Raw genomic sequence first — 22673 nt, 5'->3', positions numbered from 1 at the left:
GGCCTGCCTTATTATACTTTTACACTTGATTTGCCAGAGTTTATGTTCCTTTCTATTTTTCTCAGTAGGATTTGACTTCCTATTTTTAAAGGATGCCTTTTTGCCTCTAACTGCCTCTTTTACTCAGCTGTTTAGCCATAGTGGCTTTTTTTGGCCCTTATTGCTTTTTTTTTTTTTAATTTGGGATATTCTTTTAGTTTGACATCTTTATTAGGGTGTTTTTAAATAGTCTCCATGCAGCTTGGAGGCATTTCACTCTTGTAACTTCCTTTTAATTTCTATTTAACTCACTTCCTCTTTTTTGTGTAGTTCCTCTTTTTGAAGTTAAATGCTGCTGTGGTAGGTTTCTTTGGTATTTCCCCCCAACAAGGATTTTAAATTTAATTGCATTGTAGTTCCTATTACCGAGCAGGTCAGCTATATTCACCCCTTGACCCAGATCCTGTGCTTCACTTAGGACTAAATCAAGAATTGCCTCTCCCCTGGGGTTCCAGAACTAGCTACTCCAAGAAGCAGTCATTAATGGTGTCTAAAAATTTTATCTCTGCACCCCGTCCTGGGGTGACATGTACCCAGTGAATATGGCTATTGGTGAAATCCCCCATTATTATTGTGGGTTTTTTTGTTTTTGTAGCCTCTCTAACCTTCCTGAGCAGGTCAGATTGGTAGTATATTCCTACTGCTATACTGATATTATTCCAGCATGGAATTTCTACCTACAGAGATTCTATGGTACTGCTTGATTAATTTAAGATTTTTACTACATTTATTTTACTATGCTTTCTTTCACATATAGTGCCACTCCACCACCAGCATGACCAATGCTGTCATTCCTATGCATTTTGTACCCTGGTATTACTGTGTCCCATTGATTATCATCATCCCATCATGTTTCTGTGATGCCTAGTGTGATCATGGAGGCTTAAGCCAACTTCAGGCATATGTATCATCTGAGAGTCTGTCAGGCTTAATGCAGGTGGAATGTTATTAAAATTAACTTGTTAAAATTACAGTAAAATATGCATTGTTTGGACTTTCCTAAATGCTGGTGAACTGATGACAGTAACACGCAGATGCTAATCTCTGTATTTCTCATGTTCAGAATAATAGCTGTATATGTGTATTACATAACCCTCACATGGCTGGGACAGACTCCATGGTAACTAGAGTCATTAATCATTGCTGAGTTTCACCCCTAAAAGCAGCTCCACCCCTTGGGGAGAGAGTGGTCAACTGATACTCATTAAAAAGCAACATGTCCAGAGGAAACTCCTGGATTCTCAATACAGTAGACAGAAACCAGTACAGCACAGGGGACAATGCAGAAGGGGGAACATGCAGAAGGGGAAACTCCCACTCAGGGATGAGTCACACAGGATGACTTCACTGAATAATTACTTTCTACACTGCCCCCACCCCCCATCACCTTTTTCATCTGTGAGCTCTAGGGTCAAAATAGTCACATGGCAAGGTTTCAGATAAAAGCTGCCTAGTGGAAGGAAACAGGGTTCTTTTGATCAGATTGGCTCCAAAGAGGCAAGGGCTTTGTCTGCCAGGTACAGGACCCCTAGCTGCCACAGCTGGGATAAATCTCCGAAGTTGACTATATAAGACTTTGTTACTTTGAACAGAAGTTTGATAAGATAGTAACCTAAGTTCGTCTTTGTCTGTCTGTCTTTAGTATTCTTAGAATTGTGCAAATATTTCTTGCTTCGTTTTCATTTAATTAAGAACGCCTAAATATGTTTATTACAGGATCAGACTGAGAATTACATAATTGTATAAAGGAGGAAGATCAAAGGAGGAACTGACCTATGGCATGTGTCCGGTCCTTTGAAAACAGGAACTTGGTGTTTCCTTGATATTACGGTGTAGAAGGCCTACCATAATAGGCATCCACTTACTTGGTGTCAAGAGGGACTGGGGCTTTCAAGGGGATTGTTTAAAATCTATATTCAGGCTGGCCAAAGCCTAGGGAGTTAATAAGCAGTGCAGATAGCTGGTGCCTCTAAGGAGTTAGAGACACAGCTGGTACTAGGTTAACTTCCCTGTTATTGAACAGTTTGCCCTGAAATGGAACTCAGGGTCTTGAAATACCAAGGGGTATGACGCCTATTATATCAATATCCTCATTTAATACCAGGCACTCAAGTTGACCCATCTTAGTATTTAAAGTGCTTGCATTTGTATACAAGCACTTACAAAATTTGTCAGTATTTAGTTGTCTGCCTTCATGTGGGATGTCACTGAAGGGACTCTTTTTCATTTGACTATTTCTCTTCTCCTGTACTTTATATCATAGTACAGAGGAGAGGACAGAAGTTGATAGAGTATCCCCTTTAATAAATCCTCTCCTAAAGGATGTGTCTGTCCGAACCTGTTGGCTTTCCCAGACTTTAGTTTAAAAACTCCTCTGCAACCTTATTAATTTTACATGCTAGCAATCTGGTTCTGTTTTGGTTTAGGTGGAGCTCCTCTTTTCTGCATAGGCTCCTCCTTTCCCAAAAGGTTCCTCAGCTCCTAATAAACTAAATCCCTCCTCCAAACACCATTGTCTCATTCATGCATTGAGACACTGCAGTTCTGCCTCTCTAACTGGCCTGCATGTGGAACTGGAAGCATTTCAGAGAATGCTACCATGGAGGTCCTGGACTTTAATCTCTTATGTAGCAGCCTAAATTTGGTCTCCAGAACCTTTCTCCTACCTTTCCCAATGTAATTGGTACCTACATTTACTGTGACCACCATCCTCCCTCCTATCCCACTCTGCACAGCACATAAGTCTATCTAGATGTCTCAAGAGGTTCTCAACCTTCACACCCAGCAGAAAATTCACCATGTGGTTCTCCCAGTCACCACAAACCCAATTATCTTTCTAATAATTGAATCCATTACTATTACCTGGGTCTTCCTAATAATTGGGGTCCCCATATCCTCAGTGTGAGAGGATACCATGACATCATCTGGACGGAGGGTCCCAGCTATAGGATTGTTTCCCTTCACTCCAGCTTGATGTTCTCCGTCCCTGAGACTTCCACCTCCTGAACAGCACAGAGGCTGGCAGACTGGGGTGGAACTGTTCTAGTGTGTCCCTGAAAGTCTTGTCCATGTACCTCTCCATCTCCCTTAGCTCCTATAATAGACCCACTCTGGTCTCAAGAGCCCATATGCAATCTCTGAGGGCCATGAATTGCTTGCACTGAATGTACATATATGCCACCTGCCCACAGGGCAGGTAATCGTACATGCTACATTCAGTGCAATAAACTGGATTAGCTCCCACTCTGCTGCTGGACTTCTGCCTGCATTATGTTTTCACTCTTGTGGGGTGGGGGCGGGGGTTGTGTGTGTCTGTCTGTCCTTTGTGGGGGTTTTGGGGAGATGGTTATTGGCCTAAGTTTAGAATATGTTTGCTAGGGATACCTGGCTCTCAAGCTCCCTCTCTAAACTCCCTTGCAAAACTCCCCTGGATGCTAGCTCCTCTGGTTGATTAGGAGCTGGCTTTTTAAACCCCTGTTCTCCATGAGTTAGCCCCACCCCCTTGTCAAAGGATCCTGAAGGGATGAGGAATCAAAAGATAGGGGGCTAGAGCCTCATTAGAGAGCTGAGTCTCACCCTAGCCTAGCCGGATGCTTGGCTTGGCACACAACACACATTACCCAATTGCCAGGCAATGTAGCAACTTCTTTAAAAAATCCGTCACTAGTTTAAAACAAATGTTGAAAGCTGAAATGTGTCATCAAAACAAATTGAGGAACCAATGCTTCCTTCCATGTGCAGTACCTTATGGCTCCATGAAGTGAGCATTAGCTAGGAGGCCAAGCTGGCAAACTCTCAGGAGCAGTCCTTATACACACAGGTAAGCCCACTGACGTCAGTGGGATGACTGGCATGAGTAAATCTGATCTCAGCAATCCCACTCATCTTGGGCAGTGATACTAGACTGCTCAGTTTCACTGTTGCTTCTAGTCAGTTTTGTTCACTCCCCCTCACATTTAATGGTCTTGTGTTTCCAACACAGCAGGGTGTAAGAGACGTGCTGGTGAGAGGCTGAACTTTTCTTTTATTTCCTGTATCCAGTTATATGAGCCGGACCAGGGTTACAAAGTGAGGCCCCCCCTTCAGCAAGGTACTTACACACCTAACCGAAGCATGCACCTATTTTCTACTCAAATGCTTAAAGTTAGGAATGTGCTTAAATACCTTGTTGAATCAGGGCCCTGTTACGTGGCAGAAGTCAGTATCCACTAACTCCAATGGTTACCAGCACACAGGGGAAGGTTTAACTCAAATAATCTTGTTTTCATGGAGATGGGTGGTTATTTTTTTTTCATGTCATGAAAATACTATATATACACAACTAAACTTTCATTTGGGGCCTGTACTAATTTGACAGAGTCCCTTTAAAAGACACGATGTTTCCTAGGCAGTATAATGCAATGACAATAATGTTAGTAACATTCAGTACATTTATTATATTGCATTTACAACCAGCAAAACACTTTACTAACACCAATTAAAGCCCCACAACACCTCTGAGAGGGAGATCAATATCCCCTTTTTATTCCTATTTTACAGGCTTAGTTCCTCTATCACCAGACGTGTCCAAGATCACAGTGTCAGTGGAAGAGCCACACACTGCTTTCCAGCAATCCCCTGGGCACACGCTGGTAAAGTTGTCCACTTAAATCAACCCTTTTAACAGACAAGTCATTGAAGAGACCTATAGGCTCCCAGAATTACAGTTCTTGCTATGGGCAACCTTGAGAAAATCTGCTCCAGGTTGCTGAAGTCTTAAATTTAAATGGATACAGACGAGGCATTCACTGTATGCTGACATGAGGTACCTAGAGCAATATTTCTCCCCTCTGTAGGATTGGCTGTTCAGCACAGAACTGATAGGCATACAACACCATATGTTACAGAAATTGATTTCCTGTCCTGGTATTTGGTCATACACAGAGGGACTTTCATAGGAAGGGGCAGAGTGGGAACGGGGGACAGTCAATCACATTAGACTTGGAACTGTGTCATTTTCCAGACTGCCAGTTACAGCTAAGTGAATGATTAGGAGGACAGATTATACATACACACACACACAATTTTTGATCTTCAGTGGTTTAAAGGGGAAGAACCTCAGTAGAGGTCCCAAAGTAACAGCTGTCTCCAGATTCTAGGGGCCTGATTCTCTGTTGCTCTGCACATTGCATATTCATTTACAGTGGCGGAAAGTGACTGCAGAGTGGATGTAAAGTACTACCATTCTGATGGGGAAGCAATTTACACCCACTTGGCACCAGTGTAAATGACTGCACAAGATCCAGGGCAACAGAAAATCAGGCCCCAAGAAATGCAAAGATGCACAACACAGAAATCAAAACCATAACTGTTACACAGCTACGTACACAACACAAGTAGAGCCGGGATGGAAACATCTCTTACCTGCACACAGATATGTGCAATAGGCTCCCAGAAAATGACTGATTGTGTAATTTAGGTAGTGGCTTTGAAACTGCTGCCATTCCTTTCAAAGTTGCTGCAGTGTGAAAGTTTCTTTAAACATTTCTTTCTGTCGTTCATTCCACAGTCACTAGAAAGGAGTTATGCCTCAATAACTCTGCCAAAAAATCCATTTTTAAAAAATGTACAAATGATCTTCCTACTCAAATAATATATATATATAGAGAGAGAGAGAGTCAGTGGGGAAATAATTTATATTTTAGAAATGAAGGAGTTCTACTAATTGATTTTATCCTTATCAATACATTAATACAATTCTAGCAAACCTGATACACACACACACAACCAGTATATGGAGACAGTTAATATCTTATTACTTTGTTATTAATTTGCTGTGAGCTGCCTAGAGGCCCCACTTGAGACCAGAGTCCCACTGCACTAGGCACTGTACGGACACACACAGTAAAAGACAGTCCCTGTCCTGATGAATTTACAGTCTAAAGACCTACAGCAGACTAATGGCGTGGGAGCAGAGGCAGAGACCTATCCACAGTCTCATTGCAGGTCAGTGTAGAGCCAGAAAGAGAACCACTGAATGCATCCGATGAAGTGAGCTGTAGCTCACGAAAGCTTATGCTCAAATAAATTGGTTAGTCTCTAAGGTGCCACAAGTACTCCCTTTCTTTTTGCGCATACAGACTAACACGGCTGCTACTCTGAAACCTAGTTCTTCTGAGCCTCTCAACTGAGGGCACAGTGCAAATTCCGCATCTTATAAGTCATGATGAAATTGATTTGGGGGACAGTCATCTTCCCGAGCAGGGGATGGATTCCATCATGTAATGGGACTTTTCTATATCTATTATGATCCTACCACTCCAGTTACATATGATATGAGCACCCCCTTCACCCAGTACCTCATAATCAAGTACAATTTAAAAGTCTGGCCATTCTGAAGACCCAGTTAACCTGAACAGCACCAGGATTGCATTGTATAGGTGCTCACTTACCACAGGGACAAACACAGTATAAATAGATAGAGCAAATGGCTAGTTTATGCCATATTAAACCATAAGCCACAATATTTCAATGTGATTTCTGCTAACCTCTTATCATCAGGAAGTTAAAATTCTATTTTTTGTCCAGGCCATGTTCGTCCCTTTCTAAAAAGAAATCTTGCAACAGGAAAAACACACAAACAAATGGCTGTTACAAATCATAGCAATCAGTAAGCAACAGTTCAAAGGCAATTTTAAAGGGCCACCAAGTTTGTTAGAGCCAGAGCACCACCTACAGCTTTAGATGATATGGTAAAAAGAAAATACAAGTGCTTTTTGGAAGGTCTTCCCTCAGTGTCTGATTCAAGGTGTTTTGGTATTCCGGCTGTCCCCAGGATGCCTTTTGGTTTCCATGCACATTCTGTATCCTGTTTGTCATGGGCAAACCCACACCATCACAGAACCACTTTTCCCCTATTACACTGTAAGCTGAGAGACTGTCAAATAGTATAAAGTAAAAAAATGGGACTTTCTAAGGACAGACAGAGCACTGCCTGCACTCCAGCACTGCAGAGTTCCTAGCGACTCTTTGTTTCCTTCTACGTGTCCTCCATCGAGAATTAGGAGATTTCCACACTGGGAGAATAAAATAAAAATCTCACTTGCAATAAATAGGTATCCCTGACTCTAAATAAATAATCTTCTGCCCATGGGAGCACGTGCTTCAACTGTCTCACCACACCCACAAAAAAAGTTTAGTCTTGGGAAATAAATGACCAACATGAGAACTTAGGAACTGAACATCCTATGGTGTGGGTTTGATGAGCCGTGTCTCTCACGAGCGCGGAAAGGGGCAGAGGGCTGCAACAAGGAATCACCAGTGGCTGAGTTGATACTCGCACAGTGCACACACTACAAACTGATGCCAACACGCACTTGGAGTCACAGGCTGGGGGAGAAAGCAAGGCGCTGCTGGAAGTATGGCTGGCCACTCAATAGCTGGTGCTTTTCCATCTCGGTCAGCACTTAGGCAATGCCCCCAGACGGTGTGGAGGGCACTGTGCAGCTAAACAAAGATGCTTTATTAGCTGCGCCCTTCCCTCTGTAGCCCCGGCTACAATACAAGTGTAACCTGTTATGTTCACAGCATACACACAGAGAAGTTGGATAAAAACATAAAATGTTCTTGCTGGAAGTTGCAGTGTAACACTACTTTATTTCTTAGAATTCAGAACGATAACACACAAGAACCAAAACCAGAGCAGAGACACAAAGCAGGCTGCTCCCTAAAACAGAGAGGCACAACTCACTCCAGCTTATTCTAGGCTGGCTGGCTACAGACTGACTGCTGGTCACGTGCCTCCCTACAGAGCTCCTGAGGCTGGATGCAGGACCAGGAAACCCTCCTGCTCTTAAAGTGATAGTTTGCAATTTCAGCACAGTCCTCAATATGCCACATAACCATGCTTCTGGAACCAGATCCTGACATGCTCATCTAAGCCAGTTACAACAAGCGTGGCTGAACTGTGCCACCACACAGCTGTTCCCACAACAGAGCCATGTGTCAGTCATGGCTCCATATCCATGCTTTTCATGCTGCCATGCCTGCCTATGTTTGATGAGTGTATTCTGGGAAAATCTGGGCACCCATCCCATTGTACCTCGGCAGAAGATTATGTCTGCAGAACACACACACACACAGTGACATCAGCAACACTTGACAAGATGTAGAACAGAGGTCCTGACCAATTGTAGTTGTTCACACCCTTCTCTTGAGTTGCCTTTAAGAGCAAGTGCCACTTCAAAATCCTCTCCGCATTCGCACATTTCCCTGAGGAACAACACACCTCGCCTGCTGGCACATTTAACCCAGCTGATATGACTGGGGAAATCCATTCTGTCCATTGTGTGGGAAACGGATGTCCTTACACAAACTGTACAGATCTCCCAAGTAAAAGAGGGCTACCCCCTGCTTGGCTCATGTCTTATCTTCCACCAAATATTACATCTTTTAGAAAATGGCACCTCAGTCCCATGATGCCAGCTGATTCCGGATCACAGGGCTCAGGCTAATGGTATGTTTAATTGTGGTATAGATGCTCGACTGGGACCCTTCCACCTTGCAGGGACTTAGATGGGAGATAAGGAGGCAGCCATGTGCGTGCCCAGAGGCAGCAATTTAAGGGCTGAGTAAGTTTAGGCTCCTACAGGATTTTGTGGATCACAGTGCAGCCAGCCCTGGGACTTAGGTGCCTAAGTACCTTTTATGGGCCTGGGCCTATATGTACATAATCACTCTGATCCATTTTTTTCTCCTCTCAGTCCTGTAGAGCTAACACACCTATGGGGAAGTTCACTGCATTCTGTCCCCACTTCCATATCCGTGAAATAAAACTGCAGTTTGCATAACTTCCTGCTAGGTTTTCTTATAACACACAAAGACTACACAACAGCTGTAGGAGAGGAAGGGAAGAATACCACTCTATGCTGGTGAAACTAGAGGGGAGTGTCTTAGGGAGACAGAAAGCAATTTCCTCCACATTAGCTTTCAAGAATTTTAAGAATTTCATAAAACAAGTATTAAAGAACACTAGGGCATTTCCGGGCAGCTTTTCCACTTTAAAATGCTGCTCAGGGATTGTATGAGGATGTCATGGTTTCTGGTTGTTGTTATTATGAGGTCCCTGCCAGCAATCTAACTGCGACTGGCCTAAGTTACAATAAACATTCCTTTGAAATCCCATTAAAATACCCAGCTGCCACTTCTGTTCCATTGGAACCTGAATCTCTGGCCCTTTTGCTTTGACATGGAAGCAAAGACTTGGATCATTCATAGTCTGCTGTAGCGCTGAATGGTACAAGAAGAAACCAGCTCCCCTCTAACTCTTCCCCCTCCTTTGCACTAGGCCTCTTGACTCAATCTTTCATTGCTCATTTGGAAATGGAGAGGTGCAAGGTTTATCCTGGAATCTGGTGCATTACTGAAATAGGTTCCTTGTGTGCATGTCCCCTCCCTGCCCTGAACTGTGATTGTAGGAGGTGTTTTTGTCCTGTCAATCTTGCTCAGATCCTGCTGAACATTCCTAGAGAGCTTCCCGCCCATTAAAACGAATGCAAAGATGTCCAGGCAGAATCAGCTAGTCTGGCAAGAGTGGGTTCCCCTGGTGTTTCCATGTTGCTGACGGCTGCTCCCTGCAGAGGCATCGAGGCAGACGTGGTGGGCAAAGGGATGTTACCTCGCAGGAACGTGCCTGGAGCGCTGCCATTCACATCACTCCCCGGGTTGGCAACATTAAGGGCACTGTTGCTGACTGTCCACAGACATGGATAGTGGCTAGAATGAAGCAGTGTAAACCATAATAGAACTTAAAGAGGTATTTCAAAGTAGATTAACATCCCACCCCACCCCCGTCCCCATGGCACAACATGGCAAAGTAAAGTGCATTACCCAGTATTGGCTACTGTGATAGCATACCAGACACAGCAGACCATTGGTCTCAACTGGCAACTCCTATGTGAAAACCCAATAAGAACTAGGGCTGGTTTGGGGGAAGGGGGGAAAGGGGAGGAAATGTGAAGCTAATTTTGAAATTTGAAAAGATTTATAGTTCTAAATTTTGAAAAAAGTTCCACTAGCTTGGCAGCTGATCAACAAAGGAGAGGACTTTTTTTTTTTCAATGTTTTCTCCAGTGACTTTCAGAATTTTAAAATTAAAATCTTCATCCAAACTTCTAGAACGTTTCAACTTCTCTGTTAACAGTACTTGATATCTTTGTAACATCTTATGAACTGGACTTCACAGTGCCCAGGAGAGGCAAGTATTATTATTCTCATTTTACACAGAGAGATTAAATCCAAAATATTTCAGTGTCAACTAATTTTGGATGCCTGAGTTTGTGTGTGTTGAAAGAAGACATTGCCTTTCAGAGCTGCTGAACACATGCAGCTCCCATTGATTTCAGCTGGAGTTGAAGGTTGGGCACCTTCTGAAAATCAAGCCAGGATTTTCAGGTTGGGCACCCAGAAAATAAGGAACCCACAATTAGTGAATACTTATAAAAATGCAGGCGTGATTTTCTTGGGGCAATCACTAAAGCCAGGCATAGAACTCAAGAGTCCTATCATCCAGTCCCATTTATATAGCCATTGGATCAAATGCCTTCCTATTGTTGGAAGGAGAACCCAGAAGTCCTGACTCCGATTCCTACACTAAATACTGGCTCACACTCGCTCCTCTCCTTCCCTTGACTAAGTATTCTCTTTTAAAGGTTAAAAAAAAGACTGACAGGACCAACTGTGCACTAGATAAAGGGTGGGGATAATACTAATTACCATTTATTTAGTGCTCTACATTTTCAAAGAACAGCACAAAGATTAACTCTTTAAGCCTCACAAAACCCTGCTGGTAAACATTATTGTCCTCATTTTACAGATTGGGAAACTGAGGTAAAGTTATTTGGGTAAGGCCATGCAATGCGGCGGTGGCAGAGCTAGGCTTGGTTGGGAAGTCTTGAGTTCTAAACCTTGTTCATGTTTCCAAGCCATGGTGCCTAATCACAGTGAAGGAGAAACTGCTGGGCTTGTCCCGTCTCTAATATCTATGGTTCCACTGTAACCTTACCTAGGACCAGCAGTGGCAGTTCCCTTGGCATGTGGTACTGAAAGCAAGTTGGCATGTGGAGTGGATGGTAAGGAAGTCCAGCTATCGTGTCCTGGAAACATCTGCACATTATTGTTGGAGCTCTCAATCAGATTCCCTTTGGAGGAAACACAAAAGTTTGGTGACTATACCAAGTTATTGCAAGGCAATAAAGGAATGTAGAAAACAGGCAGGACTGAGAGAGAATCGAATTGGCTAATAAAGGCTCCTCCCCACAGGCTTGAGACGACAAGCACACAGGGAAGAACAAACTTACTTTACCCATGTTTCCTTCACTTAAAAAGTGAATCACAACACTCATCTGGATGGCAGAGCAATGGTAACAGGACCAGAGCTGGCTGAATGATTTTGAACGGAACATTTTTCCATTGGAAAATGCCGTATTGTTGATATCAAAACTTTCCATGGGAACATGTCGATTTTGACTAAATTTTGTTTGGAAAAAAAATGGTGAGCATTTTGAAAAGGTTGATGTGTTCCATGCTGACCTAATCGCAACAGAATGGCTCAAATTTTCATTTCAGAATGATTTTTTGCTTAGAAATGTATTTTATATGATAAATAGAGCTGAGTGAATAGCTGGATGTTCCAGGGCTTCCAGGCTCATAACAGGACCAGAGCTGGGAAACTTGGTGGGGCTACTGTGGGGCTATGCACCCTGAAAGCTCCAAGGATCCAGGCTCTGGGCACTCTGCCTGGTGGGTCTGCCCCGGAGCTGTGGAGTGGAGACCCTACCAGCCCAAGAGACCCAGCTCCAGCCAGCACGCCAGGGCTGGCGGGCTCCCAGGCACGGAGCTGTGGACAACAGAACACCAGCTGATTTCCAATGAAAACTTGCTTGTGTTTTGGCAATCTGCAAGAGATTTGGTGAAACGTTTTGGTCCAGACAATTGGCATTTTCCAACAAAGCCAAGTTTCAATGGAAAATTTCCAACCAGCTCTAATTATGACTAATATTAAAATTTTTAAAAAGTCAAAATCTGAATGAAATTTTAATTTTATCAAAAAATGAACATTTTGGCTGACCCAAAACAAAAATCAAAAATTTTGTTTTGTAGGAACTTTTGATTTAATTTTGTTTTTCATTCTGATTCAGAATGAAACCAAATTTGGAAACGTCAGCATTTCCCATGCAACAGAAATTCTGAGTTCTGACCTGCTCTAAATGGAATGTAGAACCTTTCATCTCTAGCGTTGTCAGTTCAAATGCAGCCTAAGCCGATAATGAGCAAAGTTACCACCAGTTGCTGATTGTTCAATGACCTATATGAAACAAACTGATGCTCTCAGTCCTGTTCTTTGTGAACATGTATCCATATCAGAGAAACTGCCACCATGATTGGTATTAATTGGCAGTCACAACAGGAAGATGAAGGACTGAATAGGACACAGTAGAGCACCTCAAAGAATTTTCAGGCAGAGGAGGCTCTAAAGACATATTGACAGTACAAAAACCTGTTCCCAAATCAGCTCTTAACATTCTCTTAAGTGCTCTTTCGATTCTGGAGGGACACTGTTTCATTACTTGGAATAAAAGGAAGGTCTGAAATGGTTCTGGGAGTTTTGATATAATTAATAAGAAGTAATTTAAACACAATTGCTCTCCTTCTCTCATTCTCATCTATCTTCACCTACTTAGCCTTTGTGACATATCTATCTCTAACTTTTATACTTTTATTTTCTGTGAACTGCACCTTTAAATTTCTGAATACTCTCCTTGTGTGTGGAGTTCAGGAACTATTTTGTTCTCAGAGTTCAGTGCAGACTGTTACAGAAGAGACACACACTGTGCTCTCTCCACTGACTTGTTTTTTCTTGCTTTGCTGTTTCTTTTAATGTAAGGAAGAACTGTGCAGGCTGTGTGTGAGGAGACATTGCAGCCTTACCTGTTGGGGAGTGATTTCTCTGCATGTATGAAGCAGGATATGGTGCAGCCCGATGCCCTCGAAGGGCTGCATAATGCTCACAGCCATGGTGGGAATGTGGGGTAGGCAGAGACAAAGCTCCTCCATACTGATAATTAGAGCTTCCTGCTGCACACACTGCATCTGGATTGGAAATCAACCAGCCACCTACTGCGAGGGGAAAGGAAGAAACAGGAAGCAAAATTAATAAAATTTGAATAAGGAGAGTAACCAGACTTCCCAGAAATATACCCTGCCAGATTACAAGAATTCCAGACAGTAGGAAACCTGCTTGTTGCCTTGCGTTTGTTTTGTACCAAAGAATGAGTCCCAAGCCACAAAAAAGACATTTAGACACCAGATAACAATATTGCTAATGCTTAGATAGCATCTTCATCCCAAATGATCCCCAGCACTTTACAAATTTTAGAAAGGAAGCCGTTCACTCCCCCAGTGAAATGCAACCTAGGATGGACCATGGCAGCTTCTCATCAGCAAAGAGCAATACTACACAACAGTTAAGGCAGAATGTGAAGAATACTACAGAATTCAAATGAAGGGGGGGCAGATTTAGGAAAACAAAGTTAGTTGCCTACAGGTGTAATTTGGCCTGCACACAGAGTTGATGCCCTTACTCTTATGAAAAGTACTAGGGGATCTTTAATGAGCATAAACGGTCAGCACCTCAGTTTGCCCTCTTATTTAAAAGATGATAGCAAGGTACCAACCCCTTCAAAGTCTGCCAAGACTACAAAGCAAGAGATCTTGGCTATTAACCTGGCACTTCCATGTATTGATTGTCCACTCAGATTTTAGAGGGACACTTGCTAATTCAGAGAATTTTTCATACCCTGGAGTTCAAATAGCCCAAGCAGAAGCATGTACCCTATGTTAGTTGTACATTATGTGTTATGAGCAAAATTCATACAGGCTACAAGTCAAATTTAATCCTCAGGGCCAGGGTAAACATCAGGAGATGGGTTTCATTTGTCTTTTTTTTAAAATGACACTATTCATGTAATTATAATTAACAGGCAATTTAGTTTTAGTCAGACAAATCAATATCTATATTGAATAGAAAAGGAGTACTTGTGGCACCTTTCTGGACAGTCCCTACATAAAAGAATAAATGGACACAAATCAGATGTCAAGAATTTTAACATTCATAAACCAGTCGGAGAACACTTCAATCTCTTTGGTCACTCGATTTCTGACCTAAAAGTGGCTATTCTTCAACAAAAAAACTTCAAAAACAGACTCCAATGAGAGACTGCTGAATTGGAATTAATTTGCAAATTGGATACAATTAAATTAGGCTTGAATAGAGACTTGGAGTGGTTGAGTCATTACACAAAGTAAAACTATTTCCCCTTGTTTATTCCTCCACCCCCACCCCCCACTGTTCCTCAGACGTTCTTGTCAACTGCTGGAAATGGCCCACCTTGATTATCACTACAAAAGGTTTTCTCCCCCCCTCCCCGCCACTCTCCTGCTGGTAATAGCTCATCTTAAGTGATCACTCTCCTTACAGTGTGCATGATAAACACCCATTTTTTCATGTTCTGTGTGTATATAAATCTCACTGTATTTTCCACTGAATGCATCCGATGAAGTGAGCTGTAGCTCACGAAAGCTTATGCTCAAATAAATTGGTTAGCCTCTAAGGTGCCACAAGTACTCCTTTTCTTTTTGCGAATACAGACTAACACGGCTGCTACTCTGAAACCTATATTGAATAGAGTTGTCCTCTAGGATCGCTTCCTGACCCCTCACTCCAACTTTCACTTCCCTCAAAAGCCACACAGAAGACTCATCTATTCCTTGGTCTGAGGAGAGCTGGATTTGCCTCCTTCTGGAATCCACCCAAACTGCACCTCAGTTTGGCATTTCTCTAAAGAATGATGTAACTTGACGCCTTTACGCCTATCCACAATGCTGAGCTCACTGCCTCTCAAGCAATTCCATATGCTGCACATCAATGGGTTACATATTCTGTAACACTCACCGTGTGCTGTACATACAGATACCATAGTTGCCAGCTACCCATATGTATGGTAGGGAAGACCGTGAACCCGGGGCCTTCTGGCACGCAAACAGATGGACCTACTACTAGAAATAAAGAGGCTCTTCTTCAACCAAACTGAAGTAGAAGAGTTTTATTCTGTAGGCCTCCAGACACTGGAGGGCCATGATGCACAAAACACCCACTATTAATACTGAGCAGATAGCTGTGACTTTCTTGTGAACTACTGAGCAAATTAAATATCTTCTTGTTGTTCGCTATGGATGGGACCTCATAATGCAGTCTGTTCATGGACATTTGTACAAACAATTTCATTAGTGAACAAAACGAGCAAGATGGGCAATCCAAAGTTCATTCAGAGATGGGAACAGAATTGCCAGTGTGACTGATTATAAAGTACATGGTGGCAATTAGAAGTAATAATGGGAAATGAAATCAAAATAGTTTGTGGAATGGGCAAGAAGCAAAAAATGTCAGTAAAAATGTTTCAGTGAAAAATCTGGAAAGAAAACATTTTTCACCAATACCAGAGCTTATGAATGGAAGAAAAGCCAAATTTCAATAAAATAAGAACCATCACCCCTCCTATATTTTATGAATCATTCATCCAGCGATAATGATAGGACATTTGTAGGGATAACAAGAGTTTCCAGAGTTATACTACTAAACAAACAAAAAATAGAACACAGCTTTGGAAAGGTTATAAGTCTCAAACTGCCAGGCTCAAGCAAACCTCTAAATACCGGGGATTATAAAGAAAATTTCCTTGTGGGTAGATTATCCCATAACTGCCTACTACAGAGTTTCTTGAACCTTCCTCTGAAGTATTTATAGTACTGGCTTCCATCAGTGACAGGATTCCAGACTGGATAAGACTAGTGACCATCTAGTCTAGCACATCCTATGTCCATAATAAGAACATAAGAATGGCCACACTGGGTCAGACCAAAGGTCCATCCAGCCCCCTGTCTGCCGACAGTATCCAATGCCAGGTGCCCCAGAGGGAGTGAACCTAACAGGTAATGGTCAAGTGATCTCTCTCCTGCCATCCATCTCCACCCTCTGACAAACAGAGGCTAAGGACACCATTCCTTATCTATCCTGGCTAATGGATTTATCTAGTTCTCCATGAATTTATCTAGTTCTCTTTTAAACCCTGTTACAGGCCTAGCCTTCACAACCTCCTCAGGCAAGGAGTTCCACAGGTTGACTGTGCACTGTCTGAAGAAGAACTTCCTTTTATTTGTTTTAAACCTGCTGCCCATTAATTTAATTTGGTGGCCCCTAGTTCTTATATTATGGGAACAAGTAAATAACTTTTCCTTATTCACTCTCTCCACACCACTCATGATTACATATATACCTCTATCATATCTCCCCTTAGTCTCCTCTTTTGCAATCTGAAAAGTCCTAGTCTCTTTAATCTCTCCTCATATGGGACCCGTTCCAAACCCCTAATCATTTTAGTTGCCCTTCTCTGAACCTTTTCTAATGCCAGTATATCTTTTTTGAGATGAGGAGACCACATCTGTATGCAGTATTCAAGATGTGGGCGTACCATGGATTTATATAAGGGCAATAAGATATTCTCTGTCTTATTCTCTATCCCTTTTTTAATGATTCATAACATCCTGTTTGCTTTTTTGACTGCTGCTGCACACTCTGTGGACGTCTTCAGAGAACTATCCACGATGACTCCAAGATCTCTTTCCTGATTAGTTGTAGCTAAATTAGCCCCCATCATATTGTATGTATAGTTGGGGTTATTTTTTCCAATGTGCATTACTTTACATTTATCCACATTACATTTCATTTGCCATTTTGTTGCCCAATTACTTAGTTTTGTGAGATCTTTTTGAAGTTCTTCACAGACTTCTTTGGTCTTAACTATCTTGAGCAGTTTAGTATCATCTGCAAACTTTGCCACCTCACTGTTTACCCCTTTATGAATAAGTTGAATAGGATTGGTCCTAGGACTGACCCTTGGGGAACACCACTAGTTACCCCTCTCCATTCTGAAAATGTATCATTTATTCCTACCCTTTGTTCCCTGTCTTTTAACCAGTTCACAATCCATGAAAAGATCTTCTCTCTTATCCCATGACAACTTAATTTACACAAGAGCCTTTGGTGAGGGACCTTGTCAAAGGCTTTCTGGAAATCTAAGTAAACTATGTCCACTGGATCCCCATTGTCCACATGTTTGTTGACCCCTTCAAAGAACTCTAATAGAGTAATAAGACATGATTTCCCTTTACAGAAACCATGTTGACTTTTGCCCAACCATTTACGTACTTCTATGTGTCTGACAATTTTATTCTTTACTATTGTTTCAACTAATTTGCCTGGTACTGACGTTAGACTTACCAGTCTGTAATTGCCAGGATCACGTCTAGAGCCCTTTTTAAATACTGGCATTACGTTAGCTGATTTAAAGGACAGGTCACAAACTATAGTTAATAGTTCCGCAATTTCACATTTGAATTCTTTCAGAACTCTTGGGTGAATACCATCTGGTCCCGGTGACTTGTTACGGTTAAGTTTATCAATTAATTCCAAAACCTCCTCTAATGACACTTCAATCTGTGACAATTCCTCAGATTTGTCACCTACAAAGGATGGCTCAGGTTTGGGAATCTCCCTAACATCCTCAGTCATGAAGACTGAAGCAAAGAATTCATTTAGTTTCTCCACAATGACTTTGTCGTCTTTAAGTGTTCTTTTTGTATCTCGATCGTCCAGGGGTCCCACTGGTTGGTTAGCAGGCTTCCTGCTTCTGATGTACTTAAAAAACGTTTTGTTATTACCTTTTGAGTTTTTGGCTAGCTGTTCTTCAAACTCCTTTTTGGCTTTTCTTATTACATTTTTACACTTAATTTGGCAGTGTTTATGGTCCTTTCTATTTACCTTACTAGGATTTGACTTCCACTTTTTAAAAGATGCCTTTTTATCTCTCACTGCTTCTTTTACATGCTTGTTAAGCCACGGTGGCTCTTTTTTAGTTCTTTTATTGTGTTTGTTAATTTGGGGTATACATTTAAGTTGGGCCTCTATTATGGTGTCTTTGAAAAGTGTCCATGCAGCTTGCAGGGATTTCACTCTAGTCACTGTACCTTTTCATTTCTGTTTAACTAACCTCCTCATTTTTGCATAGTTTCCCTTTTTGAAATTAAATGCCACATTGTTCGGCTGCTGAGGCGTTCTTACCACAGGAATGCTAAATGTTATTATATTATGGTCACTATTTCCAAGCGGTCCTGTTATAGTTACCTCTTGGACCAGATCCTGTGCTCCACTCAGGACTAAATCAAGAATTGTCTCTCCCTTGTGGGTTCCTGTACCAACTGCTCCAAGAAGCAGTCATTTAAAGTATCGAGAAATTTTGTCTCTGCATTTCGTCCTGAGGTGACATGTACCCACTACAAGAAGGATGTGAAAAAATTGGAAAGCGTCCAGCAGAGGGCAACAAAAATGATTAGGGGACTGGAACACATGACTTATGAGGAGAGGCTGAGGGTACTGGGATTGTTTAGTCTGCGGAAGAGAAGAATGAGGGGGGATTTGATAACTGCTTTCAACTACCTGAAAGGGGGTTCCAAAGAGGATGGACCTAGCCTGTTCTCAGTGGTGGCAGACGACAGAACGAGAAGTAATGGTCTCAAGTTGCAGTGGGGGAGGTTTAGGTTGGATATTAGGAAAAACTTTTTCACCAGGAGGATGGTGAAGCACTGGAATGCGTTACCTAGGGAGGTGGTGGAATCTCCTTCCTTTGAGGTTTTTAAGATCAGGCTTGACAAAGCCCTGTCTGGGATGATTTAGTTGGGGATTGGTCCTGCTTTGAGCAGGGGGTGGACTAGATGACTTCCTGAGGTCCCTTCCAACCCTGATATTCTATGATTCAGTATGGGGATAATTGAAATCCCCCATTATTACTGAGTTCTTTATTTTGATAACCTCTCTAATCTCCCTTAGCATTTCAGTCACAATCACTGTCCTGGTCAGGTGGTCGATAATAGATCCCTACTGTTATATTCTTATTAGAGCATGGAATTACTATCCATCTATGGAACATGTGGATTCATTTAAGATTTTTACTTCATTTGATTCTACATTTTCTTTCACATACAGTGCCTCCAAAGGGGATCTAGTACTTAAAAGTGAAAAACCCTTCCAGTCTGCCAGACCTATTAGCACAACATTGAAACTGTTAAAGAGCCATTCAAGTGGTAATGAAGCCATTTAACAGGCATTTGCTAACCCCCAGGTATATATGGTCAGTTTCTGAATTTACTAACAAAAACAGTTGTGCATTACTGTAATATTTACTCAGAACATGTTAGCCTACAGGACCTCAGTTTAAAATTTGCTTTTAAAAATATTTCATTAGTGTGTTGCTGAAGATTATAAAATCACATCTCTAAAAAATCCTTGCATAGATTTTTAGATGCACACTCTGAGTATTCATCTTTAGCCTTAAATGCTTGGATCTTCAGACATAGTTTTTTAAATAAATCCTTCAAAAGATCACCCTTATCTAAAATACACACGTTTCAGAGTAGCAGCCATGTTAGTCTGTATTTTACAAAAAGAAAAGGAGTACTTGTGGCACCTTAATTTGTTAGTCTCTAAGGTGCCACAAGTACTCCTTTTCTTTTTGTAAAATACACACGTGAGCCTGGGCTGCCGTCAGGCATAGGGGCCCCAGTTTAATAATATTGTATAGGGCCCCATAAATCCTAAGGACGATCCTGCACATGCTCCTCTGCAGCAATCGGCTTTCCCCCATATCTTAGTTAAAACACTGCTCTGCAACCTTTCTCATGTTAAGTGCCAGCAGTCTGGATACACTTTGGTTTAGGTGGAGCCCATCCTTCCTGTGTAGGCTCCCCCTATCCCAAAAGTTTCCCCAGTTCCTAATGAATCTAAACCCCACCTCCCTACACCATCCTCTCACCCACGCATTGAGACCCTGCAGTTCTGCCTGCCTACCTGACCCTGCGCGTGGAACTGGAAGCATTTCAGAGAATGCCACCATAGAGGTCCTGGATTTCAGTCTCCTTCCTAGCAGCCTAAATTTGGCCTCCAGGACCTCTCTCCTATCCTTCTCTGTGCCATTGGTACCTACATGTACCACGACCACCGGCTTCTCCCCATCACTACACATAGGTCTATTATTATATATTACATAATACTTCAAGTTCCCATGAGTAAAATTATGTTGGGAAACCTTACAGTGAGAATATGTCATATGTTGACCTTCCGAAACATTTTCAGGAGTATCCTTGGGATGGTTTCTGAAAGAGAAAATAATGAGTGGTTACGTTGTGCTGTATTCAAAGAAGGCAAAAGGGTTAGGGAAATGGAAATTGGAAAAAAAAAATGAAAACTGAAAATTGTTCAATTTTAGGTTTCATCAACTGAAAAGACAGAAAGGAAAATGAAGATAAAAAAGAAATTCCACCATCTTCAACTGATCGCTAGAGAACTGTAGAAAGCTCTGTACTACCCAAGATGTGCAGTCAAGGAGGCAGGAGCCCTTGCCTCATTCCATGTGCAACAATGTCCCTGACTCTGTCATCTTCGGAGATTGAACCCTAGCGCTCTGGATCTAAGTACATGAGCCCTTTTTGCTTGAGTGAAAGGACCAAGGCCATTGACTTCAAGGCAGTAGTAGACTCAAACCTCTATACATGGTCCAGCCACCAGAGGGGGACAAAGCCATATTTTGTTAGCATGGGTGGCACATACAAACCATTTAAAGGTGACAAATAAATACACTTATTTTCGGACAGCGCATGTCTCTCTAACTTCTTAAATACAGTGATCTCCTATGGAGACTATTTTAATTAAATGGATCACACTTTACCTTAAAGGTATGGTAATTACAGTGTAGTTACATTGCAATTTCACTGTGGTTATGTTGATCTGTGTGGTTACTACTTATTCATATAACTGGATAGTTACATGAAATGAGAATATATGAGAACAATTAAAGTATAAATACAATGGAGCTAACATACCTAAAATCTAACACTATGTGTATGAAATGCAACACTGAAGGGTTAATAAGAAGTACAAAGAGTCAACCTGTTAAATTTCTATTTATATGAATTAGTAGTAATTATATACTGAAAAGCAAAACCAAAGATAACCATAATGTAATTACAATAGTCTTATTATAAAATGTGACAAATAAATTATATTTCAGCATTTTGTATCAGCAGTGCACTCACCCATGTAGGACCAAAGTGTGATGACAAATACCGTGACGTAAATCTGACATTAACACCACTGACCTCAATGGCGTTACTCTGGATTTATAGCAGTGGAAAGGGGGGTCAGGATTTGCCCCTTATCTTTCTCATAGTATTGTTACAATTTTAACTGTAACAGCAGCAAAAGTCATCAAGCTGAGCAAAAGTCAAACTCACCTTTCCTTTGCATCCAGGAAGGCTTTGGCAAAGGGATTATACTTGATTTTGAGAGCTGTTATCTTGGGTTTACAAAAAACAAGGCATGTTAGTGAAGGTAATTTTAACAGAGACTTGACATAGCATTGTCCAGCGTAAACTGAATGGACTCAGTTCTGCCTCAGTTAGTGAAACAAAAGACAGGCATTGTATTTACCATGTGGCTATATGTCAGCCAGGTGCATTGTGCGGGAGCATTGCTCTCCTCCGAAGCATACAGACATTGGTCACTGCCAAAGGCAGGAAACTAGAACTGATGGACCAATGGTCTTATTCAGTATGGCAAATTCTGTATTACTGTGAATTCTTCTCCCAAAGCTGCTGAATTGCATACAAATATGAATAATAGCTGTAGTGACATTAACTAGGAAAAAAGGGACAAGGGTCACCAACCCTCATGCTTCAGGGCACTGCCTGATTACAGTTTGAGGTCAGGAAGAAATTTCCCCAGGGTCTAGTACAATAGTCTGGGTGCATTATAGGAGGAGTGGAGGGGTTATATTTTCCACAGAAATATCCAGCACTGGCCAGTATTAGAGACAGATGCTGGACAAGACAGAAAGTCAGTCTGTTCCAGCATGGTAAGGGGATGGGCTACTGGTACAGATAGACCAATCCAGCAGGCAGAATACCAGACTAGCCTGACCACTCATCTGTACTCGTACTGCAGTCAGATTCTAGACAAGGTGGACCAAGGTTGTATTTTGTTCCAGCAAGGAGACAGAGTACTCAATTAGATGGGCCCTCAATCCACTCTGGACCAACAGGGAGACAGGATACTGGATTATGTTCACCATCGGTGTGTGCTGATCTGGCAGGTCTTAGGCTTTTAATATTTCTCATCAGCGATGACCAAATTGTGTGACATTATTACCCACCTACCTCTTCATTTTGATAAGCAGTGACAGCTATGAACTGAGTCTCTGGAAAGGAGCAGTTCATTACCATCCTATGTTGGCCTCCCACACGAACGATGTGAACCTGAGGCTCGTATTTATGCAAGGAATTCAGCATTATCTGCAGAAAACAAGAAGGAAGATAAACAGAATTAATAGGCAGCAAGTTAAAACAAACCAAAGGAAGTATTTCTTCACACAACGCACAGTCAACCTGTGGAACTCCTTGCCAGAGGACATTGTGAAGGCCAAGACCATAAC

General features: G+C 41.9%; 1 protein-coding gene across 2 annotated transcripts in view; it reads right to left on the bottom strand.

The window, feature by feature from the left end:
• Positions 1-4451: 4451 nt before the first annotated feature.
• TBX19 (T-box transcription factor 19) overlaps positions 4452-22673 on the bottom strand; it is a 28192-nt gene continuing 9970 nt past the window's right edge. For both annotated transcript variants that reach the window (XM_007061625.4, XM_037908608.2), the window contains 6 exons: positions 22399-22533; positions 21478-21539; positions 20279-20340; positions 13006-13194; positions 11081-11216; positions 4452-9792 (listed from right to left, as the gene is read on the bottom strand). In XM_007061625.4, the coding sequence (XP_007061687.2) occupies positions 9561-9792; positions 11081-11216; positions 13006-13194; positions 20279-20340; positions 21478-21539; positions 22399-22533 (816 nt within the window). In that variant the 3' untranslated portion in view covers positions 4452-9560. The remainder of the gene's footprint in view (positions 9793-11080; positions 11217-13005; positions 13195-20278; positions 20341-21477; positions 21540-22398; positions 22534-22673) is intronic.

The sequence above is a fragment of the Chelonia mydas genome, chromosome 1 (genome assembly GCF_015237465.2).
Source record: "Chelonia mydas isolate rCheMyd1 chromosome 1, rCheMyd1.pri.v2, whole genome shotgun sequence".
Taxonomy (NCBI): Eukaryota; Metazoa; Chordata; order Testudines; family Cheloniidae; genus Chelonia; species Chelonia mydas.
Note: the sequence above shows the minus strand (reverse complement) of the source record. Positions and strands in the feature narration are given on the sequence as shown.